Below are 18,070 nucleotides of genomic sequence, written 5' to 3' on the forward strand. Positions count from 1 at the left end.
AATAATAAACAACAGCTCTCCCTGATGCTCCAAGAGAAATGATGCCAAGAGCACTTAGAGTGTCCCAGCCTCCCTTCTCTCCCAACGCTACCTGAAATATAGAAGGCTCTGCCTGTACAAGCATTTACTATAATTAATTAACATGAACTTCACCTTCATAGGCGCTGAGCACCTAGAAGTCCCACTGGTGTCAGTGAGAGATGTGAGGTCCCACCACCTCTAAAATTCAGAATAATAATTCCTACCTTGAAGAAACATTGTGGAGAGCTGAGGTGGGATGTCCCAGCCCTCTCTACCTCGGGGAAATATTTTAGCTCTCCATGAAAACCATTACACATTACAAGAAATCCAGAAACAAGGTACACTTAAAAGAAATGCAAACCTGTTCTCAGACCTGCATGATGAAGGCACTCGGTAGTCTTAATTCTACCCTGAACCGATGCCAGGCAAAAGCCACCTAATTCTGATGAATTAGTATCAGCGTAGATAACAAATTAGATTAAATTGGGTTTTAAAGGTATACTCAACTTTATAATACATGCTTGTCACTACAGAGTGATGCTAAATTTGCTTAGTGCCCTAATTATGCCTTTTATAAGGACATGATTAAGCAGTTTTTGAGGCAACTTCTTTTGCTTTTGACTTCCTGTTAGTGTTACATAAGACTGTGCTAACCTCATTGAATTTGAGATTAAAAATATATTTTTTTTGCAAATTAATTCACAGTTTGCAAAACTGAATTTAATTTTTCTAATTCCTAAAAGGAAGTTTCTGTTCAACTTTAAAGCAACACACTCCTCCCTTAAAACCAGTACTTGTTGGCACTCTTCTTTTCAGTGGTCTTCCAGAACAAAAAGTGCAAGTACAAAATAGGAAAGCATGACTTCGGCGGGCTCCCGGCAGCACGCCGCGTGCCCCCCGCGCCCCGCCGGCCCCGCGCCCGTCGTACCAAGCGGTCGTGGGGGTGCAGACTGCAGTAGCTACTGGACTGTGGAATATGAGAGGAGTTGCCCAGCATCCCTCCGTAGCCGGGCTGGTTCATCCCGCTGGAGGAGCTCCACGGGTCGCTGCTGTGATGGCCATCTGCAACACAGAAAGGAAGCACGGCTTTCTGAAGCCTCAGCATCTTGCACAACCGCCCGGCTTTGCCCTTCTGCAAACTCGGAGGCAACCAGCCCAAGGGGACCACGGGCAACCAGGCTACGGCGGCGTTCGGAGCCGCCTGCGGCAGGGGACACGGCCACCAAAGGAAGGCTGGAGGTCCCGGCAGGCTGGAGGTCCCTTTCAGGCTCCCACAGGCCACGCGACTTTGACACAAAGACATGCTCTAAGGAAAGGAGGAAGCTGAAGGGAGCAGCGGCGTGTCCTGAAACACTTCGTGTCAGTCCCACAGCTTCTGCTCCAAAGTTTCCCGCAGTGGTATTCCTTCTGCTGTATCCTAAACGCAAGTGCATGAACTCAGTTATAACAAATCTCATCAGGGACGAAAGTCTGAGCTTGGAAATGAAATAAACCAACTCTATTCATTAGAGTTAGTCTGGGCTAATGAGCTTTGGACACTGCCTTGAGTTGCTTAATGATCTGACATGTCCTGAACTTTGAATTCTTCCAAATCCAGAGAGTTTTCTGAGGGGTTTTTTTTTTTTTTTGGATGGTTTTGGCTTTTGGTTGTCTGGGTTCTCTTTTTTTTTTGAAGAAAAAAAAAAAAGAGCATCACTTGTACTGTGTCGTCTTTTAGGGATTGCACTGTTTCTGCATCTAATATGCACAGCATCCACCCATCCATTGAGCTCACTGTCAAGGGGCAATTTGCACCACAAATTATGAAACAGCGTTCCCCACATTTCACCAAGTCAAAGAGTCAGCTGTGCATTTTGCATTTAACTAGGTATTTGGAACTGCAGTTATAACAATCCAGTGAAAAATACTTTCTACTGGAAGAACACCACAGTTTTAACATTAAAAAAAAGAAAACTTTTCCGTAACAATCAGCAGACTCAAAGCAAGGCACGTGGGCTGGAAAAGTTCTCAGCTTTTTCAAACTACAAGAGTTGGTCTAATAAAAAGTTATTACATCTCAGCTTCAACCCGGCCTCATTCACCTCCTTCAAACCTCCTGGCAACACCAACGCTTCCAGCATAACCTTCCCATCGTTGTTTGCACAGTCATTTAATGAGATTTATGTTGTCAGTACAAATCTTTGAGAAGATAACGCTTAAAAATACGGAATGCATTGCAAAGTATAAAAATTTAATATCATTAGAAAACTGAAATTTCATAGAAATCTTTACAATTCTATAGGAGTTTCGTAACGGTTTGCTCTTTAAGCAGTGCTTATTTCTGTTTTAAGCCAAGAGCACCATTTTCTTTTGAGCCGCTGCCCCGACTTCGTGGGTTGGGAAACAGCCTAGATATGGACTTCTGCGCCAGCGGAGGGGACAAGGTGGGTAGCTTTTCCTACCGACATCCTCGTCAAGCCCGTGCCGTTTCCCCGCTAACGACCTCGCGGGGTGGCGACAGGAGCGGTGCTGCGACCGCTCCCCGGTGCAAAAATGCCATGGGCCAGCTCGAAACTCGGGTACGAACAGCCACAAATGAGATACTCGCGTGGGGCATGGCCGGTCCCGGCTCAGCCGGAGGCGGGCAGCCGAGGCGCTCGCTGGAGAAAGTCGATATAGAGAGAGCAAAATCTAGTCCCTTGTCCTGCAGATTCTTTAACCTCCTGAACCACGCAGATTTACTTATCCGCCCAAAGCTAAGTATATGCGTAAGTGTTTAAAAGTGAATTATTTTGCCCTAAACGTGGCAAAAGATGAGTAGCCTCCTTCTAGGTGAATGCTTCCAAACTCTTGGAATTTTATTTACCAAGTTATATGGAATTTCATCTTATTGCATGTAATCGTTGCGAGAAATACAACACGGTAACGGTGAAGACATAAAAACTGCCAGCCCATTCTCAAACGTGAGCAACTGTGTGCTTAATTTCTCCAAGGTTGCAGTAATTCCATACACAACATATAGACGTACTCGTAGCAGTGTATGCTTCGCACAACATAAAGTCTTTGTCATTAGCATAAAAACAACAGTGCACAAAGTACATGCATGAATTCGTGTGCGTTTAGTATACGCATAATATAAGTGCACACACATGCTGGAAAAACTGCTCCCAGTAACTCCGAGGATAAGAAGCTGGCAAGCTGTTCATTATCCTGTTTCGCTGCAGGATCCAAACAAGATGTTCAGAGACATAATGATCAAACGAAAACTTACAGGTCTTCATTTTAATGGTAATGCCACAGACCACAAGATGATATTCCTGCATGTCTCGACTACACATAAACCAAAATACAAACACGGAAAAATGTATGCAAAATAGATTTCTCTTTGAAAGCAGCATCTTACCTTGCATGAAGAAGGAGCTAGGAAAAGTGCTGGCTGCTGGTTTTGAGGATGGATAACCTGGTGAATCCCTATTGTAGTCGGCAGTGCTTGCTGACGGGGCATAAACCTAAGGAAAAAAGACTAATTTAGTATGCCTTTAGCAGGAAGCAGGAAAGAAATATTGAGTTTTTACCTTGCTCGGTATAAATCAGTTCACAACACTACATAATTCTTCTCTCAGAATACAAAAACCTCGGTATATGTGTGACCAGAAAATAAATTTTAAGCTTCAAAAGAAACTCCAGCCTGACATTTTCCAGCTTTAAACAAGGATATTTGCAAGGTATTTGTCAAACTATCTATTTCTGTAAATAAAATGAATAAACAGATGCACATATGCTCTTCCTTGAGCATCAAGGAGCTGAAAATAAACCAGAACTTGAAACAATGCTTATTTTCGCATGCAGAAGTGTACGGACTTCACGCATTCGAGCACAAAAAGGAAAGCAGCGCAAGGACGTCAAAGCCGTTATTTCCCCAACCCAAAAAATGAAGTTTAGAAAACAGCATTATCAAGAACGCTGACAAGTATAAACATATCTCGGGATACGAAATTCCCATGGTTCCGGCTCTTTCCCGAGAAGCTTGAGAGGACTATTAAAACCTGGACCTACGCAGGACCACCAACACAGCGTGTGTACACGTCGGGGGAAAAAGGCCGTCTCCCGCAGTACTTATTCTATCTGTGTGTGCGACGAGCTTAGCACGTGTGCCAAAAAACTAATTTACTTACATTTGTTTACTAACGCACCCGAGGTTTCCGCGACTCGCCTCGCGAAGCGCCTGGCGCGCTCCGGGCTCGGATGGAGCGGGAGCGCGGGAAGCAGCCGCCCGGGCGCGGGAGGCCCGGCGTAATTTATCCCCTCTCCCCACAGGCGCTCTGTATTCCCTGGAATTTCGCTCCTGCGCTGGGAGCGGCGCTCTCCAGATGGTCAGGAAGACCGAGGCACTGTCATCTCCTGATGAAAATGGATACCTTCCTGCCTCCATTTTGCGGCAGGCAGCAGATCACAGAGCTGGCAGGGAGCCCGCGCCGGCGTTCCCAGGTCGCAGCGCAAGCAAAGCGAGAGCCGCGGCGGCAACGAGCGCCGCCGGCACGGAGCCCGGCCGGGACCCGCAGCTCGACGCGGCCGGAGCCGAGGAAAATCGGCGTCGGGGGCACCGCAGTCGCGGCAGAGCCCGGTCGAGCGGCGGACCACGGACCGTGGGCCAGCCCTCCGCTCGCGCGCCGGCGTTTAATCGAGTTACGGGCTCAAACGCAGCGACGCGGCCAGCGGCACGCTCCTTCAGCATCCCTGTTTTTGCACCAGCTATGCCGAAAGCCACGCGGAAGAGGCCATTTCTGAGGGTTTCAATGCACGAGGGGGGGGGAAAAATCCCCCCGGCCTCAGGTCCTCCACGTCCCACCAACGCATCTCCCAGGCTTCGGCCGCGACAGGGGACCAGGGCATCTCCGAAACCCCAGGGAGGGATGCGGGAGACATGGGCCAGAGCAATGGGAAGGCAGAGGACCCGAGCATGGAGGACCCACCACCCCCTCGCGCACCCTTCCCACCCCTTCCCATGCTCCAGGCTGTCTCCCGGCCAGCGGGAACACCTTCTTTCGCAAATGCTCAACGCCAGGTAGCAGCAAATGACCAGGGAGACATTGCAGAGGCTTTCAGAAAAGAGATCCGAACGCCAGATTTAACGCTAAAGCAACTACTGTCACATTAAAGATGGGCAGGGATGGAGAAACAGGCCTGATGCTTCAACACACCTACGGTACACGAATGCAGGGAGCTAACCCACGGGTTGGAGAGGGGCAGGGACATCAACGGCGGCACGGCGATGCCTTAGCGAAGCACGCAGCAGGCACCTCTCGTGCTTTCAAACAAAGCACTGTGCACGCTGCTTGCAAAACAGAGGCATCGCACGGACGTATCTCGGGGAGGTATAACAACCGGCTTTAAAACAGCTTTACTGCATCGTGGCGTTTAATTTAGGGTATTTGCTCGGTTCTGCTACATCACAATGTATTTAAGAGTTCGGGCCATTTTGCTCTGCTCCTGGTGCTGGGTCTCGCCTGCGGGCTGCATGTGCCGACGGGAGCTTTCCCTGGGCCCTTGCCACCCGCCGGAGCCACGCTCGGCAGCGGGAACCGGCCACGGACTTCATCATCACCATCATCATCAGCGCCCCTCCAGAGACGCCCAACCTCTCCATCGTTCCATCAGTTGCTCTCTTGTAACTAAATTCAACTATTTCTCCCTAACTGCCATACGAGGATCTACACGGCAAGCACAACAGCTTGATGCAGATTTCTGAGAAGAAAACAGCCAAAACTAAGTATTTTAAACGTTCACAGAAAAATCGCATGAACTTGTACTATGCTTCCTTCCCACGCGGCACCGTAGCCGGCAGGGAGACGCTTCCCAGGGGAAGGGCAAACCCAAAGGACGGTCTCCTACCAGCGAGCCCGGCACGTCCAAACCGCTGCATGGCAAGGGTCCTACCCGGGAAAAATTACGTGGGCTCTTGTCTTGAAAGAGATGACGGAGAAGTCCCCTCCTGCATCCTCTGCTACGTCCTGCCACCAGGTTAAGGTTCCCACCACCTTGTCCTCCCTTCTCCACACGTCCTCTGGAGGGGTTTCGTTCCCTTCTTCCACCGCTGCTTGCCGCCCCGGTGGACCGTACGCTCCTAACGCAGCACCCACCGGCAGGGCCCAGCGCAGAGCTTCACCCAAACGCCCCAAACGCCCCTTCCCTCGGTGCATTTCTAAACCCGCTCATGGCAGCTGGGGGCCGATCAGCCAAAGCGTCCCAAGCATCCCGGCTCCAGCTCTCCTCCGGCGGCGGCACCTCCGCTCAGCCCAGCGCCTGCTTTTCCCGCGTTCCCGTAGCGGGTAACGACCGGCAGACGCGACCCCGGCTATCCAGAAAGGCGCTGGGAAAGGCCCTGCCGCCGGCGGGCACGCGGCCGGCTGCTGCTGCCGCTGGGGCCCCGCGCCCCGAGCCCCCACTCTCCCGGTGATGCAACGGGAAAACACACCAGGAACAACCAAAATCCACGGAGCCAGCGGCGAAATGAACTCCAGGGAAACCGTCTGCCGGCGTTTCTCCGCGTGCCGGCGCGGAGGACCGCGCGTTTGCGCGAGATGCGCTCGTCCGGCAGGGGCGGGCGCCCGGCGGGAGCGACGAGCACAGCCGCGCATCCACGGCCGGGTCTCGCCTGCCGGCAGCGGTGATCAGTCCTCAGCGCTAGCGACAGGAAGCTCGCCAGGACGAGACTGCAATTAAAGCTGGGTCAAACGTGCCGGGTGATTTTTTTCTTTTTTACTGTTCTTAACGATGAATGAAAGCTTTGGCAAGCGTCGCCCTGGGCAGCTCCTGGACGCGCAAGTCGGTGCGGAAGTCGCGAAGCAGAGGAAACAAAACCAGCACGAGGAGGAGGAGAGGGCAGACAGCTTTTAGCGGTCACGGAGAGAGCCAAAATAAATGCCAGCTTACAAAGCGGCATGTAACTGGGTGTAACTCTTCCTCGCTGAAGACAGGCATTTATTTTTCCTGTTAGTTTCAAAGCAGAATCTCACAAAGCGAAAGCCGCCGGAGTCAGGCGAATTAACCCATTTCGCTGTGGCAGGCTCAGGCATCGCAATGAGCTCAAGCAGCTGCACGGTGCTTTTTTTAAAATCTTGTATTTCCTTAAGAAAATCCAGTCTTTCAATATAAATATTCATTATTGTCAGGTTTTTATCACACCAAGATCTTCCCGGTATCATGACATCAGTTCAGAGCACGCATGGAAATCCCTCTCAGATTAAAATGTGCAGAAGTCCACAGATGTGTTTTCCCCCGGATCACAGGGGCTGGCAACAGGGAGAGCACAGGGAACGATCAGCCCCACGAACACGCAATATGCTCACTGGCCCATGTCTTCCTCCATTATCCCACAGAACAAATAACATTTAAAAACCCCAAGAAAGTGTATTATTTATTCATATTGATAATCCATCCGTAAGTGTTTGCCAGATAATTTTACAGAGCAGGAATCGTGCCTACAACCTAACTTAAACAGACGCATAAATGATCACGAATAAGTGTTGATAAAGAAAGACAACCCAATGACTCGATCCAGAATTGCCAAAGTAAAGCAGGTTGAATTTATACCACCGGTGAAAGTGGTAACATGCTGTCTGCAAAGAGAAGAAACGGAGTAAGCTGCAGATGCGTACAGCCAACTTTCTGATTTGACAGAAAATCTATTATAGATTTAAAGATGTTAATATTCTTAAAGAGAGCCTGAATTTAGCAAATGATTGTGACTCATGCTGGGAGGCCTGGAGAGATGATGAATAACGATCTGGGGAAAACAAGCCATTCTGCAATATGACACCATGAAAAAATTATCACATTGTTTCGATTTTTGGGAGCCTGCCTGCAAGTTCCCAACACCTTTTCTTCTCTAGTTCTTCGGAATTCTCTCTAATTCTGCTAAGAATGTGGTTCAAAATCTTTCCGTTTTCGCCATTCGAGGGCTCCTGAGCGGGTCTCCAGCAGCGCTGATCTAGCAGGGATGAGCGCCGCGTGCAGAGCCGGGCTTTCCCGTGCCCGGAGCCCGGCTTTCCCACGCCATGCACGGAGCCGAGCTTTCCCGCGCCTGCACCATGCACGGAGCCCCAGCCGGCCCCAGGGAGGGCACGGGGGGCCCCTCGCCGTCCCCTTCCTCCCTCCCGGCCGTTCGGTGACAGCTGGTGGCAGGTGGCCCGGCAAAGGGACCCCGGCGGTTTCCCTCCCCTTCCATCTCGGCCCCCGCTGCCCTCCGCTGCTGCTGGAAGACGCCAGGTTTCCTCCCAAACGGAAGCGCGGTGCCATCGCTCCTGCCCCGGGAACGGCGAGCTGGAAGGAGGACTCCCGGCACGGCAGGGCCGGCCAAGGCAACGCGGCCATCCCGCCCTGCCCTCTCACCTAAGGACGACGCTCCCCAGCCTTTAGGCACCCCCATCCCCCCCAAAATTTTGGGGTTTTTTTTTGCATTTTCATAGCCGTTAGGAGCAGATCCCCCCTCCCCTGGCCCGACCTGCCCCAGGTCTCCGGCAGAAGAAGGACACTTCTTAAACCGCAGGTCCCTAATTCAGGCCACATGTTGCTGCTGGTGCTTTGGGGCGGGAGGAAGAGGGAGCGGGCGGTGGGGGAGGAGGGCCCTGATGAAAAGAGCAGCTCCACAAGTGAAGCACATTACCAGCCCGGAGTGGAAAGGGCCGGAAGGAAAACCCACCCACCTCACCCTGCGTTTATTCTATCAACCTGCAATTGCAGCAATCAAAACCAGATGTCGGCTCTTCCAGATCTTTCTCGCAGGACAAACATGCAAAAGGCCCAGGGCCTGGCGTTGCCATCAAACAGTAATTGATACCATATGAGCCACGAAACAGAGCAGCACATGCAAACCAACCCCTCGCCCCGTGAGAGGTATGAAATTGCAGGTCCCGCTGAGCCGTTAAGTGCACGGTGCACCATGGAAAACAAGTGTACATAGCTACGGTAACCACCTGTAAGTCACAGCCCCAGGAAGGGGTCACGGACCACGCGAAGCCCGGGGGGATAGCAGGGGCCAAAGGTTGTCCAGGGTTAATGAAAAAGGTTGTTTAGTGCTGCAGAAAATGAATGCAGGTGTGAGATTGAGCACAAAAAATAAAAAAAAAGGAGAAAACCCTCAAGCTTGCCTCTGCACTGCATTTTGCCCCACGTCCCCCAGCAGACACGTGTCCTCCTGCAAGCACCCTACGTTGCGTGCGGACAACGTCAACCCCGCGCCGCGGGTTGGCACCAGGTTGGATCCTGTGATTGCCACCAGCAGGAGAGTGGATAATTATTAAAGAAAAAATTATGAGGACCTCACTGAAGGAGACCCATTTTGTGCCACCTCACAGAGACGTTTCCCAGTGGAGCCTGAGGCTGTGGTTTCCCGGTGGATATGCTTATTGGGATCAGCCGAGCAACTGCTCTGCTGGCAAGGGAGCTTTGCACGGGGCTGGCCCAGATATGCAAAACGTCTCCCTTTGCTCTTGCCTCAGCAAAGCCACCGGCAGAGCATGCTGCTGCGTACGCGTGGGGCTTCCGGGGTGTCCTCCTTACTTGCACAGACGTGATCAAGCAGAAACTTGCAGACACTGGTGTAGATGCAACAGCTACTGCAAAGTGCCAGTTTTACAAACCACAGCTCATCCTGAGGTGAAACATGGAAAGCTGGACCAAACCACTCCTTTGCTGTGCACTGCTTGTTCCAACTCCACCAGGAATCACCACTAATGCAAAGAACTGCCTTACTCTAAACATACCCTAAACATTAGCTGTCTCTTTTTTTTTCCTTTTCCTTATCCCACCCTATATGATCCTCTAAGTCTGCAGATCCTGCTCAGTTAAAATATTTTCCAGATGGGGCTGCTGAATACTACATCTTGTGAACGCCCAAAGTTAAAAAAGGGTCAACTAAACGAAAGAAAAAAATTACAATATTATGTCACCCCCGTGCAAGAATACACATTCTAAAAAAGCAGCAGTAACGTAAATAGATCTGGAGATTATCTGCTCAGACTCTGATTTCTTTCAGCCATTTGTCTTTATCAGGCAACTTTCCTGGGTCATTACCAAAGCAGCGTAAGAAGAAATACTATCATCCTCAGTCATTGCTGGGGAGGTTAGGAAATTGCAGGTGAATCCTAACGACAGACCCTGCCTTTTCTCCCACCACTCCATGGTTTCCTAGCGTTGGCAGGTCCATCGTTTTCCTTGCCAATGCCCTTCTCCAACACGCGCAGGCGGCTCCGGGAGAGCAGACCATCGGCAGGCAGAGTCCACCCAAAGGTCCCGTCAAGTCGGAGTGGTTTCCAGTGGGTTTTAGGGAAAGAAAAGGAAGGGAGAGAAGCGTGAGGAAAGGATTACGCAGAAAAGTAGGTGAAGACATTGGGAGATGACCACATACAGTAGGAGAAAGCCCCAGGGACAAGGAACAAAAAGACAAGAAAGCAAAGCAGAAAGAGAAGAAGAAATAAGAGAAAAATCCACAGAGAGGAAAATTTAATAACTAAGTAGAAATGTGCCAAAGTGACAGGCACACAGAAAGACCTAAATATTTTTACAAGTATATTACCGCACGGAAAAGCAGGTTGCTCAGCAGCAAAGAAATCTGCCAAGACAGGTAGGATCAAAGAAGAGAGCCAGATACAACAGCTTCAGGACAGCGGGGACCAAGACCACACTGCTTTGCTATTTGATTTTTTTTTATTTTTAAGCTGTTACGGAGAAAGGTGTCCTTTGGCCACCAGAAGAGTGACCAAGCCTTTGTATGGAGCCCTCCAGAGAGATCCCCGCTCCAGGCTCCCTTGAGGAGCGATGGGAAAGACATGGGATGAAACAGCAAAGGGGAAGCTGCGGCACGTTGTCGACTACCTGGGACATGTCACACCAGCCCGTGCGAGCCATCACCCACGCTCATGTAAGACGAGGAGCTAAACTCCACTCCCTTGATCTCGATGTGCACCGGGAGGAGCTCCCCCACCTCAGGGCTCGGGGGTGCAGCCTGGACAAGGTAACGGGGGTTTGGCCACGGAAAATTGCTAAAATCACTTCTGGCCACGCCTCAGGTCCAGCACGGCTCTGCTCATGCTTTTAGAGACACAAAGCCTGCTGTCATTAACCCTGCAGGCACTGGGGGAGAACGCGCAGGGGAGGGATGGAAAGAAACACCAGAACGGAAGATAAAACAGAGAAACGAGAGTTTCTGCAAAGAAACAAGAGAAGAGAAAATGATAGAGTGTGGTCAATCACTGCTAGAGATACTAACACCATGGAAGCTGGTGAGGAGCTGGCTGCTCTAGAGCAAGGAGAAAGGCCTGACTCACCTACCTGATTTCGGTAAGGGCAACTTGCAGCCCTCACTTTGGTGAGAACAGCCGACTTGGGGCAAGGCTGAGAAAAGGACCCTGAGGGTGCAGAAGAGGACACACACAACAGGAGATGTGTCAAGGATGGAAGGAGAAGCAAAAGAGCAAACTGCAGAGAGCAGGCAGGAAGAAAGGACAAAGAATCGGGGGTCTTCAGCAGAGGAAAGACGTGACAAACTTAGAAAATGAAGCTGACATCCTGCTCTCGCTGTGATTTCAAAAGTTGCAGCTACTCAGCAAGTCAGAAGCAGACCTCAAAAAAAGCAATAAGGAGTGAGATGAGGAAAAAGAGTGGGAAAATAGAAATAAAAGTGATGATGAAAAGAACAAAGGTGCCACTTGGCAGAGTTTCAGGGGTAGTCATCGTATGCAAATTCTGATTCACATTTAATGTAAGATAGCATGTCTTCAAGCATCTTTTTTTTTAAATAAAGGAGTTCCCAGAAGAGGCAGAGCACAGGAAAAGGACTATTTCATGCATTTTCCTTCTTTTCTGGATCTGCTTTGTAACCTTCCTTTTCTGCATTGCATTCCTGAGAATGATTTTATGTTTTTTTATTTTCTATGCTCTGTTTACAAATACATGCAGAGACAGTGAATGTATCAGACATCTGCCCACATTTTTCCTCCCAAATTTCTCTGCAAGAAAAGAGCCTTAATCTTGCAATCTTTCAGTGGTTCTGGTCATTATCTACCTAGCACAGTGTGATCAAATAATTTAAAGCATATACAATCATTAATTAGATCTTATCTGTTTGCCTAAAGTCCCCAGACAAATTCCTGATAGTCATGTTTTATATATTCAGTGGTATATCCTCACAGCTTGTGCAAATCAGCACAGCTCCACTGCCGGCAGCGGGGCTGAGATGTTTATCAGCGAAGAAAGAGAGGACTAAACTCGGCGGAGATTTAACTGGCTCAAGTTCACGTGGCTACATCAGGCGGCGGCAGAAAGCCCACACTGGCTTTCTGCAGGACCACGAAAGCTTGCAGGACCACGAGAGCTTGCAGGACCACGTCTGGTCCCGCGGGCCGCAGGACCGCGAGAGCTACCTAGACTTGCATGTGTCGGAGCAGGCACACATGGGACTCACCAACCCAAAGGGACCAATGCTGCACGCGCGGGAGAGCCAACACCTAGGTACACCGGTTTGAGATGACGCCTGAAGGACTGTCCCCAAGAAACCTGCTCTAACGCCCTCTCTTAGCTGCCGAGCCTGCAGCTTGGTGGGGCCGGGCAGACCGTGGTGGCCAAGGCACAGCAGCCTCGGTGGGTCTCCGTAGCAGGGGGGCTGCCTTCCCCACGGGTTGCCCCTGCGCCCCGGGGACGTCAACTGCCCCCAGCACAGAGCACCGGGAAGAGCAGGGAGTTGAGCCCAAAGTTCAGCGGGAGCCAGGTAACGACCCAGGCATCCACCCCGGGTGGAAACGCCGGTTTCCGTGGCGAACAGAAACAGGCCCAAGCTGGATCTCACCTTCCCACGGTCTTCCTAAAAATCAGAAATGCATCCCGGCCCAAACTCGGCGTCTCAGACCTGTCTCAGGCAACGAGCCGTGAGCTGCAGCCCCTGCGGAAACGTCTCCATCCCTGCGGGACGGCAGGGGAGCGGGGTGACAGCAGCTTCAGGTGCTGAGACACAATAAAAACAATGAGGAAAGAAAATGTTTGCTTTTTATGTCAGCAGAGATGTCAGTACCCATTAATAAATCTATCTGCTAAATCTACTCTTATTCATGTGGGACATCGCCAAGTTAAAGTAAAATAAATTATCTTTAATTAAATGGAATTGTCGTCTTCCTCCTGCTATCATCCCCAATTATTACATCCTAATCAGCCCTTTTGGGAGAAGGCATGAGGGAAGGCTGAAAGGCACATTTACTATCAACAATTTCTCTCTCTGTCAAGAGATGGAAATTTTATTTTAATTATTGTTTAGGACTACGATTTTCACCCAGTTTTTTGATGAAAGCGATTAAAAGTTTTAAACGCCATCACTCGCAGAAAGAACGAAGTCTGCCAGTGCCGCGTCCCCGAGGGCCTCCTCCGGCGAGGGCCTGGCAGAAGCCGGCTGGAAGCACGCAAGTCATCTGCTCGAACTTCTCTACTAGTATTTGCAGTGGGAGATTTACGTTATAAGATATCCCAACTCCAAAGCCAAGGCGAACGCGTTGGAGCGCGTGCGCGGGCGGCTGGAACGAGGCAGCGGGTGCCATGGCAAGCCAACGGCGCACACCAAAGCCGTGCTCCAGCACTGCAGCAGAAGGTTGGACCACTTGAACCTCGGCGTCCCGGGGAGGAGCCGGCAGCGGACACCCGCTTTCTGCCGCCCGGGCCCAGCAAGCCGGGGAGGCCCAGCCCCGAGGGACCGCCGAGTGACTAATACCGGGCAAAGAAGAACACCAAGATGGTGTGAACCTGCCCAGCTGAAGCACGAACCTGGGAAATCCAGCGGGTCCCCACGTAGGGTTGGGTTCATCTACATGTGACTCAAAGCCAGACCATGCCGTGTGAACGCGGGCAGCTGGAGACAGAGGAAAACGCTGCCCCAAGCCCCCGCCGAGTGCTTGAGGAGCACTCTGAGCGAGGGGTCCATGAGGGTCTGCATGGCCAACGTGCCCCAGCTGCGGCTTGCACGGAGAGCGCGCAAGCATGGATGGAAGACTCTACCCAACCACCGGGAGAGCATTTAAAATCCCTGGTTTTCTTACGGCGCTTAGCTGTTGAATTATGTTAGTTATTATAAAAATATGAATACTGCAGCTTAAATAGTTGCATTTACAAAAAAAATCTCACTAAATACCCACATTTCGGAAATCTCGGCCAGCTTCAGCTGTCTGAGAATTCAGAGCACCAAAAACCCAACATCACATTAGAACCTGCTTCACCCACCGAAGACGCCGGCAGCCCTACTGCTTTCGGGGTCAGCTCGGCTTTTAAAAATGGAAATGCCCAGTTGGTCTTATCTTCCGCTCAAGCTAACAACAACTGAGCACTTCCATTTTTGTCTTCCGCTCAAGCTCGCTGCTGAAACGAGTGAGCTACCAAACCAGCAGGCAAATGGTCCAGAGCTCACCGCAAGCATCTTTCATGCTTTCACGGCCGTTTGAGCTGCGCCCATCGGAAGCACAACCTTCACCCGTCAGACACCTTCCAAGAGGTAACCGCTAAAATAACATCGCAAGCAAAGTTTCCAGAGATGCATCAAATCATTCAGGTTATCGCTGCCCAAAACCAGCTCATGGAGCCATTTTCCGACGCCGATGCCGCAGGCACCTTCCCCTCCGCCCGCCCTGCTGCCCCGCCAGCAAACGAGATACGCCACAGATAGTAACGAAATTATTCACTGGGGAGAAAATATAGATTATGACGAGAAGCGAAACAAGGAAGAGTCGCTGCATTCTGATTAATTAACGCAACTTTTTTTTTTTTAAATGCACTTTTCAGGGTGTAGCACTGTTTTCATTTAGCGCTGCTTTGAATTGCCGCCTACAGAAGTTAAGAGAAAAAAAAAAAAAAAAGGAAAAGAAAGAAACCACAGCTATACAAGCCTGCTGACTTCTTATAAAAGAACCAGTTTTAAACTTGTTTACACTACCGATTCCAAATGAATTCAAGATGGTGGCTAGTTAAAGAAAGGGAGCCCATGCCAGGGGTTTTGATCAAAGAGCTTCAATTCAACAATGTTCAGTTTTAATTGACCGCTAATTAAGCTACATTAGTCAAAGAAAAGTCTATATCGCTTCGGAGCGATGAAGAAAAGCATTCGTTTAACCCTGTCCTAGCCTGCCCCTAGACCAGCAGCCTTGGACGTGCTTCCAGTGCCAATGCGCCGAAAAAAGCCCGAGGGGGAGCAAGCGATGGAGGAGGGCTGGCATCCCGACGGGCACCTGCGCTCCCAGTGTATATGTATATGTGTATATATGCATATATATATATATATATAATTTTATAAATAAATATACATATTTTATATATATATTATATATGAAAGTATATACGAAAGTAGTTCTGCCCAACTACAGAAGTCTCGCGTTCCCCAACAGGGCTCCAACGACCAGAGATGCCTCTGGAGAGATGTGCTGACCCGCACGCATGCTCTGGCCCTTCTTCGATATGACCAAGCCATTTGTTCACACGTGATTCTGGCTCCAGGACGCCAAAGGGAACCTTTGCCCACTGCAAATTTAGGCTCTGAAATCCATCAGGGAATAAAACACTGCTTTTCGGTTCAGCGTTTGTGTCTTTCAAGAGTCTGCAGGATCAGGTAAACCAAAGAGACCCAACAGAAGTTTGCTTAGAGCACTGAAGTTAGAAACGCTCAGCGATGGCACAAGGACGATAAAATTGGTTCTAAGAAACGCTAGAAGTTCGCACTATTCCCGTTTCATAGCAAAAGAGAGAGGTTTGCACAACGCAGTAAACAACACTGTAGCGTTGCAATTCCGTAATGTCACGGCACTCTTTGATGAGGGCTATAGTTGTGGCCCTAACTTGCATTATATTTTATCCTAATGATTTTTGGCAACAAACTACTGCATTTCATATAATAGAATTTAATGAGTACCATATCTTTTTTTAACATTCTGCCAAATGCTCATTAAAATGCACTTGTTTTTGCAATGCAATAGCTAGCTATATGAAACCAAAATATTAATGCAAATTGGCATTTCTAAGTTTAAAGCAGTATTTGCATAACAGGAACCAAACATGGTGCGAGCTGAAAGAGAGCACACAACACAAATGCCTCTTAACACCATAATTATTGCAAGGGAAAAATGATGGTTTGTGCACACCACCACGAGCCCAAGGGTAAAGCATCTGCCAGTTTGCGACACTGTTATCTCCCGATGCCCAGTCTCCCCGAGAAGAGAGGGCCGGAAAAGATTCGGCACTTACTGGGGCTGATAAACAAGATAGGTACAGAATGCAATTTAAAAAAAAAATATGAACACATTTATGCAAATATGACTTTACCAACTAAAAACTACGCGAGGCCTTTGAACACACGGCTGCCAGCAGCAGTGAGAGATTAACTTGTTAGCCGAGAGCCACAGGCCAAGCCAAAGGTATTCCTCTTCTAATAAAGCAGTCATTAGCTGCGGTAATCAGCATCTTGAAGCGAACACGGCCGTGCACCAGCCTTCGTGCTCTGACACAGCAATACTTCAGAAAACCCGTCTCCGTCACAACTGGCAAAGGAGCTATTTAGAAACCAGCTACTCCCCAGCTACCAGTGAACTGGCACCAGCAGACTGAAGGACATCTCCCTCGGAGGAGCCAGCGCCGAAATGAACCTTCAAACTTTGCAGGCAAAGAAGAGCGGGCAAAGCCCGCCGTCGAGAATTGCTGCAGTGCGACAATTATTAATTCTGATTTTAAAACTAAAGCTGGACAAGGCCATGCTGCCTTTTTCAGTGCTGCTAGGAAGAATAAAAGTCACTCGAGATAATTTATCTCCTGGATCACTTGTAAAAAGTCATCTATAGATCACTTACGACCAGAGTGTCTTGTACGTGTAGGTAGGAACACGTGTCTGTCATTACAGGGGAGGGCTGCGGTCCTTCACCCCTGTCACCCGGCTCGCTGTCACCGCTACGACGTATGTGCATGCAAGCAGAGCTTTTCCCTGTGCACGCAGAGCTTTTCCCTGAATCCCGCCCCGAGGGAGCAGCGACAGTGGGATGGAGCCTGGGAAGCCGGTGTCTGCTGACACCGAGCTAAACTCCCACTGGCTTTGGTCAAACAAGCAAGCACTAAAGGCAAATTGCCCCAGCGGAGACAGTCCCCAAAACGCCCATTTCCCAAACTCCTGGCCCTGCCGTGCCGCTGCCTGCAGACGTTACCCCAGCACACGCGAAAGCGCGCTCGCCTCTCCCTTCCCTGCCTGCGGGCAAGGGCCCCCTCTGCCCCAGCAGGCACTTTCAGGGAGCACGGATTTGAGCCCAGGACTATTGCAACGAAGCCGCTGCACACGTGCGTGTGCCTACGAGGTTCTGCTCTGTGCATTACTGAAAAATTAAATAAAAATAAAAATAAACATCCCTTTTTCTGCAAATGCTGCCTTGGCAGAAGCACATGATCCCTTACAGAACCGTACGGGGTCACCGACACCAGGCTGCACATCACGTGTTAGCACAAGTCCACGTCCACAGTCACATACATAATATTTAAATATATATTAAAGGGCACTCAGAAATGCAGATGGCTGAGTCAGCAGCTCCGCTGCCACGACTCTGGTCTTCTGCATGCGACGCCACCTAAAACAACTTCTCTAAAACGTTCATCATTTGACAGCAGTCGTTCTTTGAGACCCAGCATAATCTCTCGTTTAAAGAAAACCCCAACCCTCGTGCCAGCTGCGGGCACACCGCCCCCCACGCAGAGCCTGCCCCAAATTTAGGGCTCATTCTGCTGAGCTGTTAACGTGGTGCTCATCCCGGGATCACGCAGAGCTACGGGATGGAAAAAGGATGGTTTGATTTGGTAGGATTTTATTACTGGATCCCCCCCCCCTTTTTTTTCCCTGGCATAGTAAAAGTTGCTATGAAAATTAGTCGAGGCTATAAATAAGACACTAAAACAGCGAAAGCAAATTGCCATCCTACGAGTTAATAGCACACCAAATTAAAGAGCTCGGTGCGGATCTTTTGAAGATCTGCAAACGCGGCCTCGCGACGCCGGCAGGTCCCCGGGACGCAGA

The 18,070-nt window shown here is 49.9% G+C and overlaps 1 protein-coding gene across 17 annotated transcripts in view; it reads right to left on the reverse strand.

Annotated features, from left to right (window-relative positions):
* LOC135325126 (transcription factor 4) overlaps positions 1-18,070 on the reverse strand; it is a 208,706-nt gene that overhangs the window by 40,013 nt on the left and 150,623 nt on the right. For all 17 annotated transcript variants that reach the window (XM_064502725.1, XM_064502719.1, XM_064502715.1 and 14 more), the window contains 2 exons: positions 3,404-3,509; positions 950-1,083 (listed from right to left, as the gene is read on the reverse strand). In XM_064502725.1, coding sequence (XP_064358795.1) covers positions 950-1,083; positions 3,404-3,509 — 240 coding nt within the window. The remainder of the gene's footprint in view (positions 1-949; positions 1,084-3,403; positions 3,510-18,070) is intronic.

Source organism: Dromaius novaehollandiae, chromosome Z (assembly GCF_036370855.1).
Source record: "Dromaius novaehollandiae isolate bDroNov1 chromosome Z, bDroNov1.hap1, whole genome shotgun sequence".
Classification (NCBI taxonomy): domain Eukaryota; kingdom Metazoa; phylum Chordata; class Aves; order Casuariiformes; family Dromaiidae; genus Dromaius; species Dromaius novaehollandiae.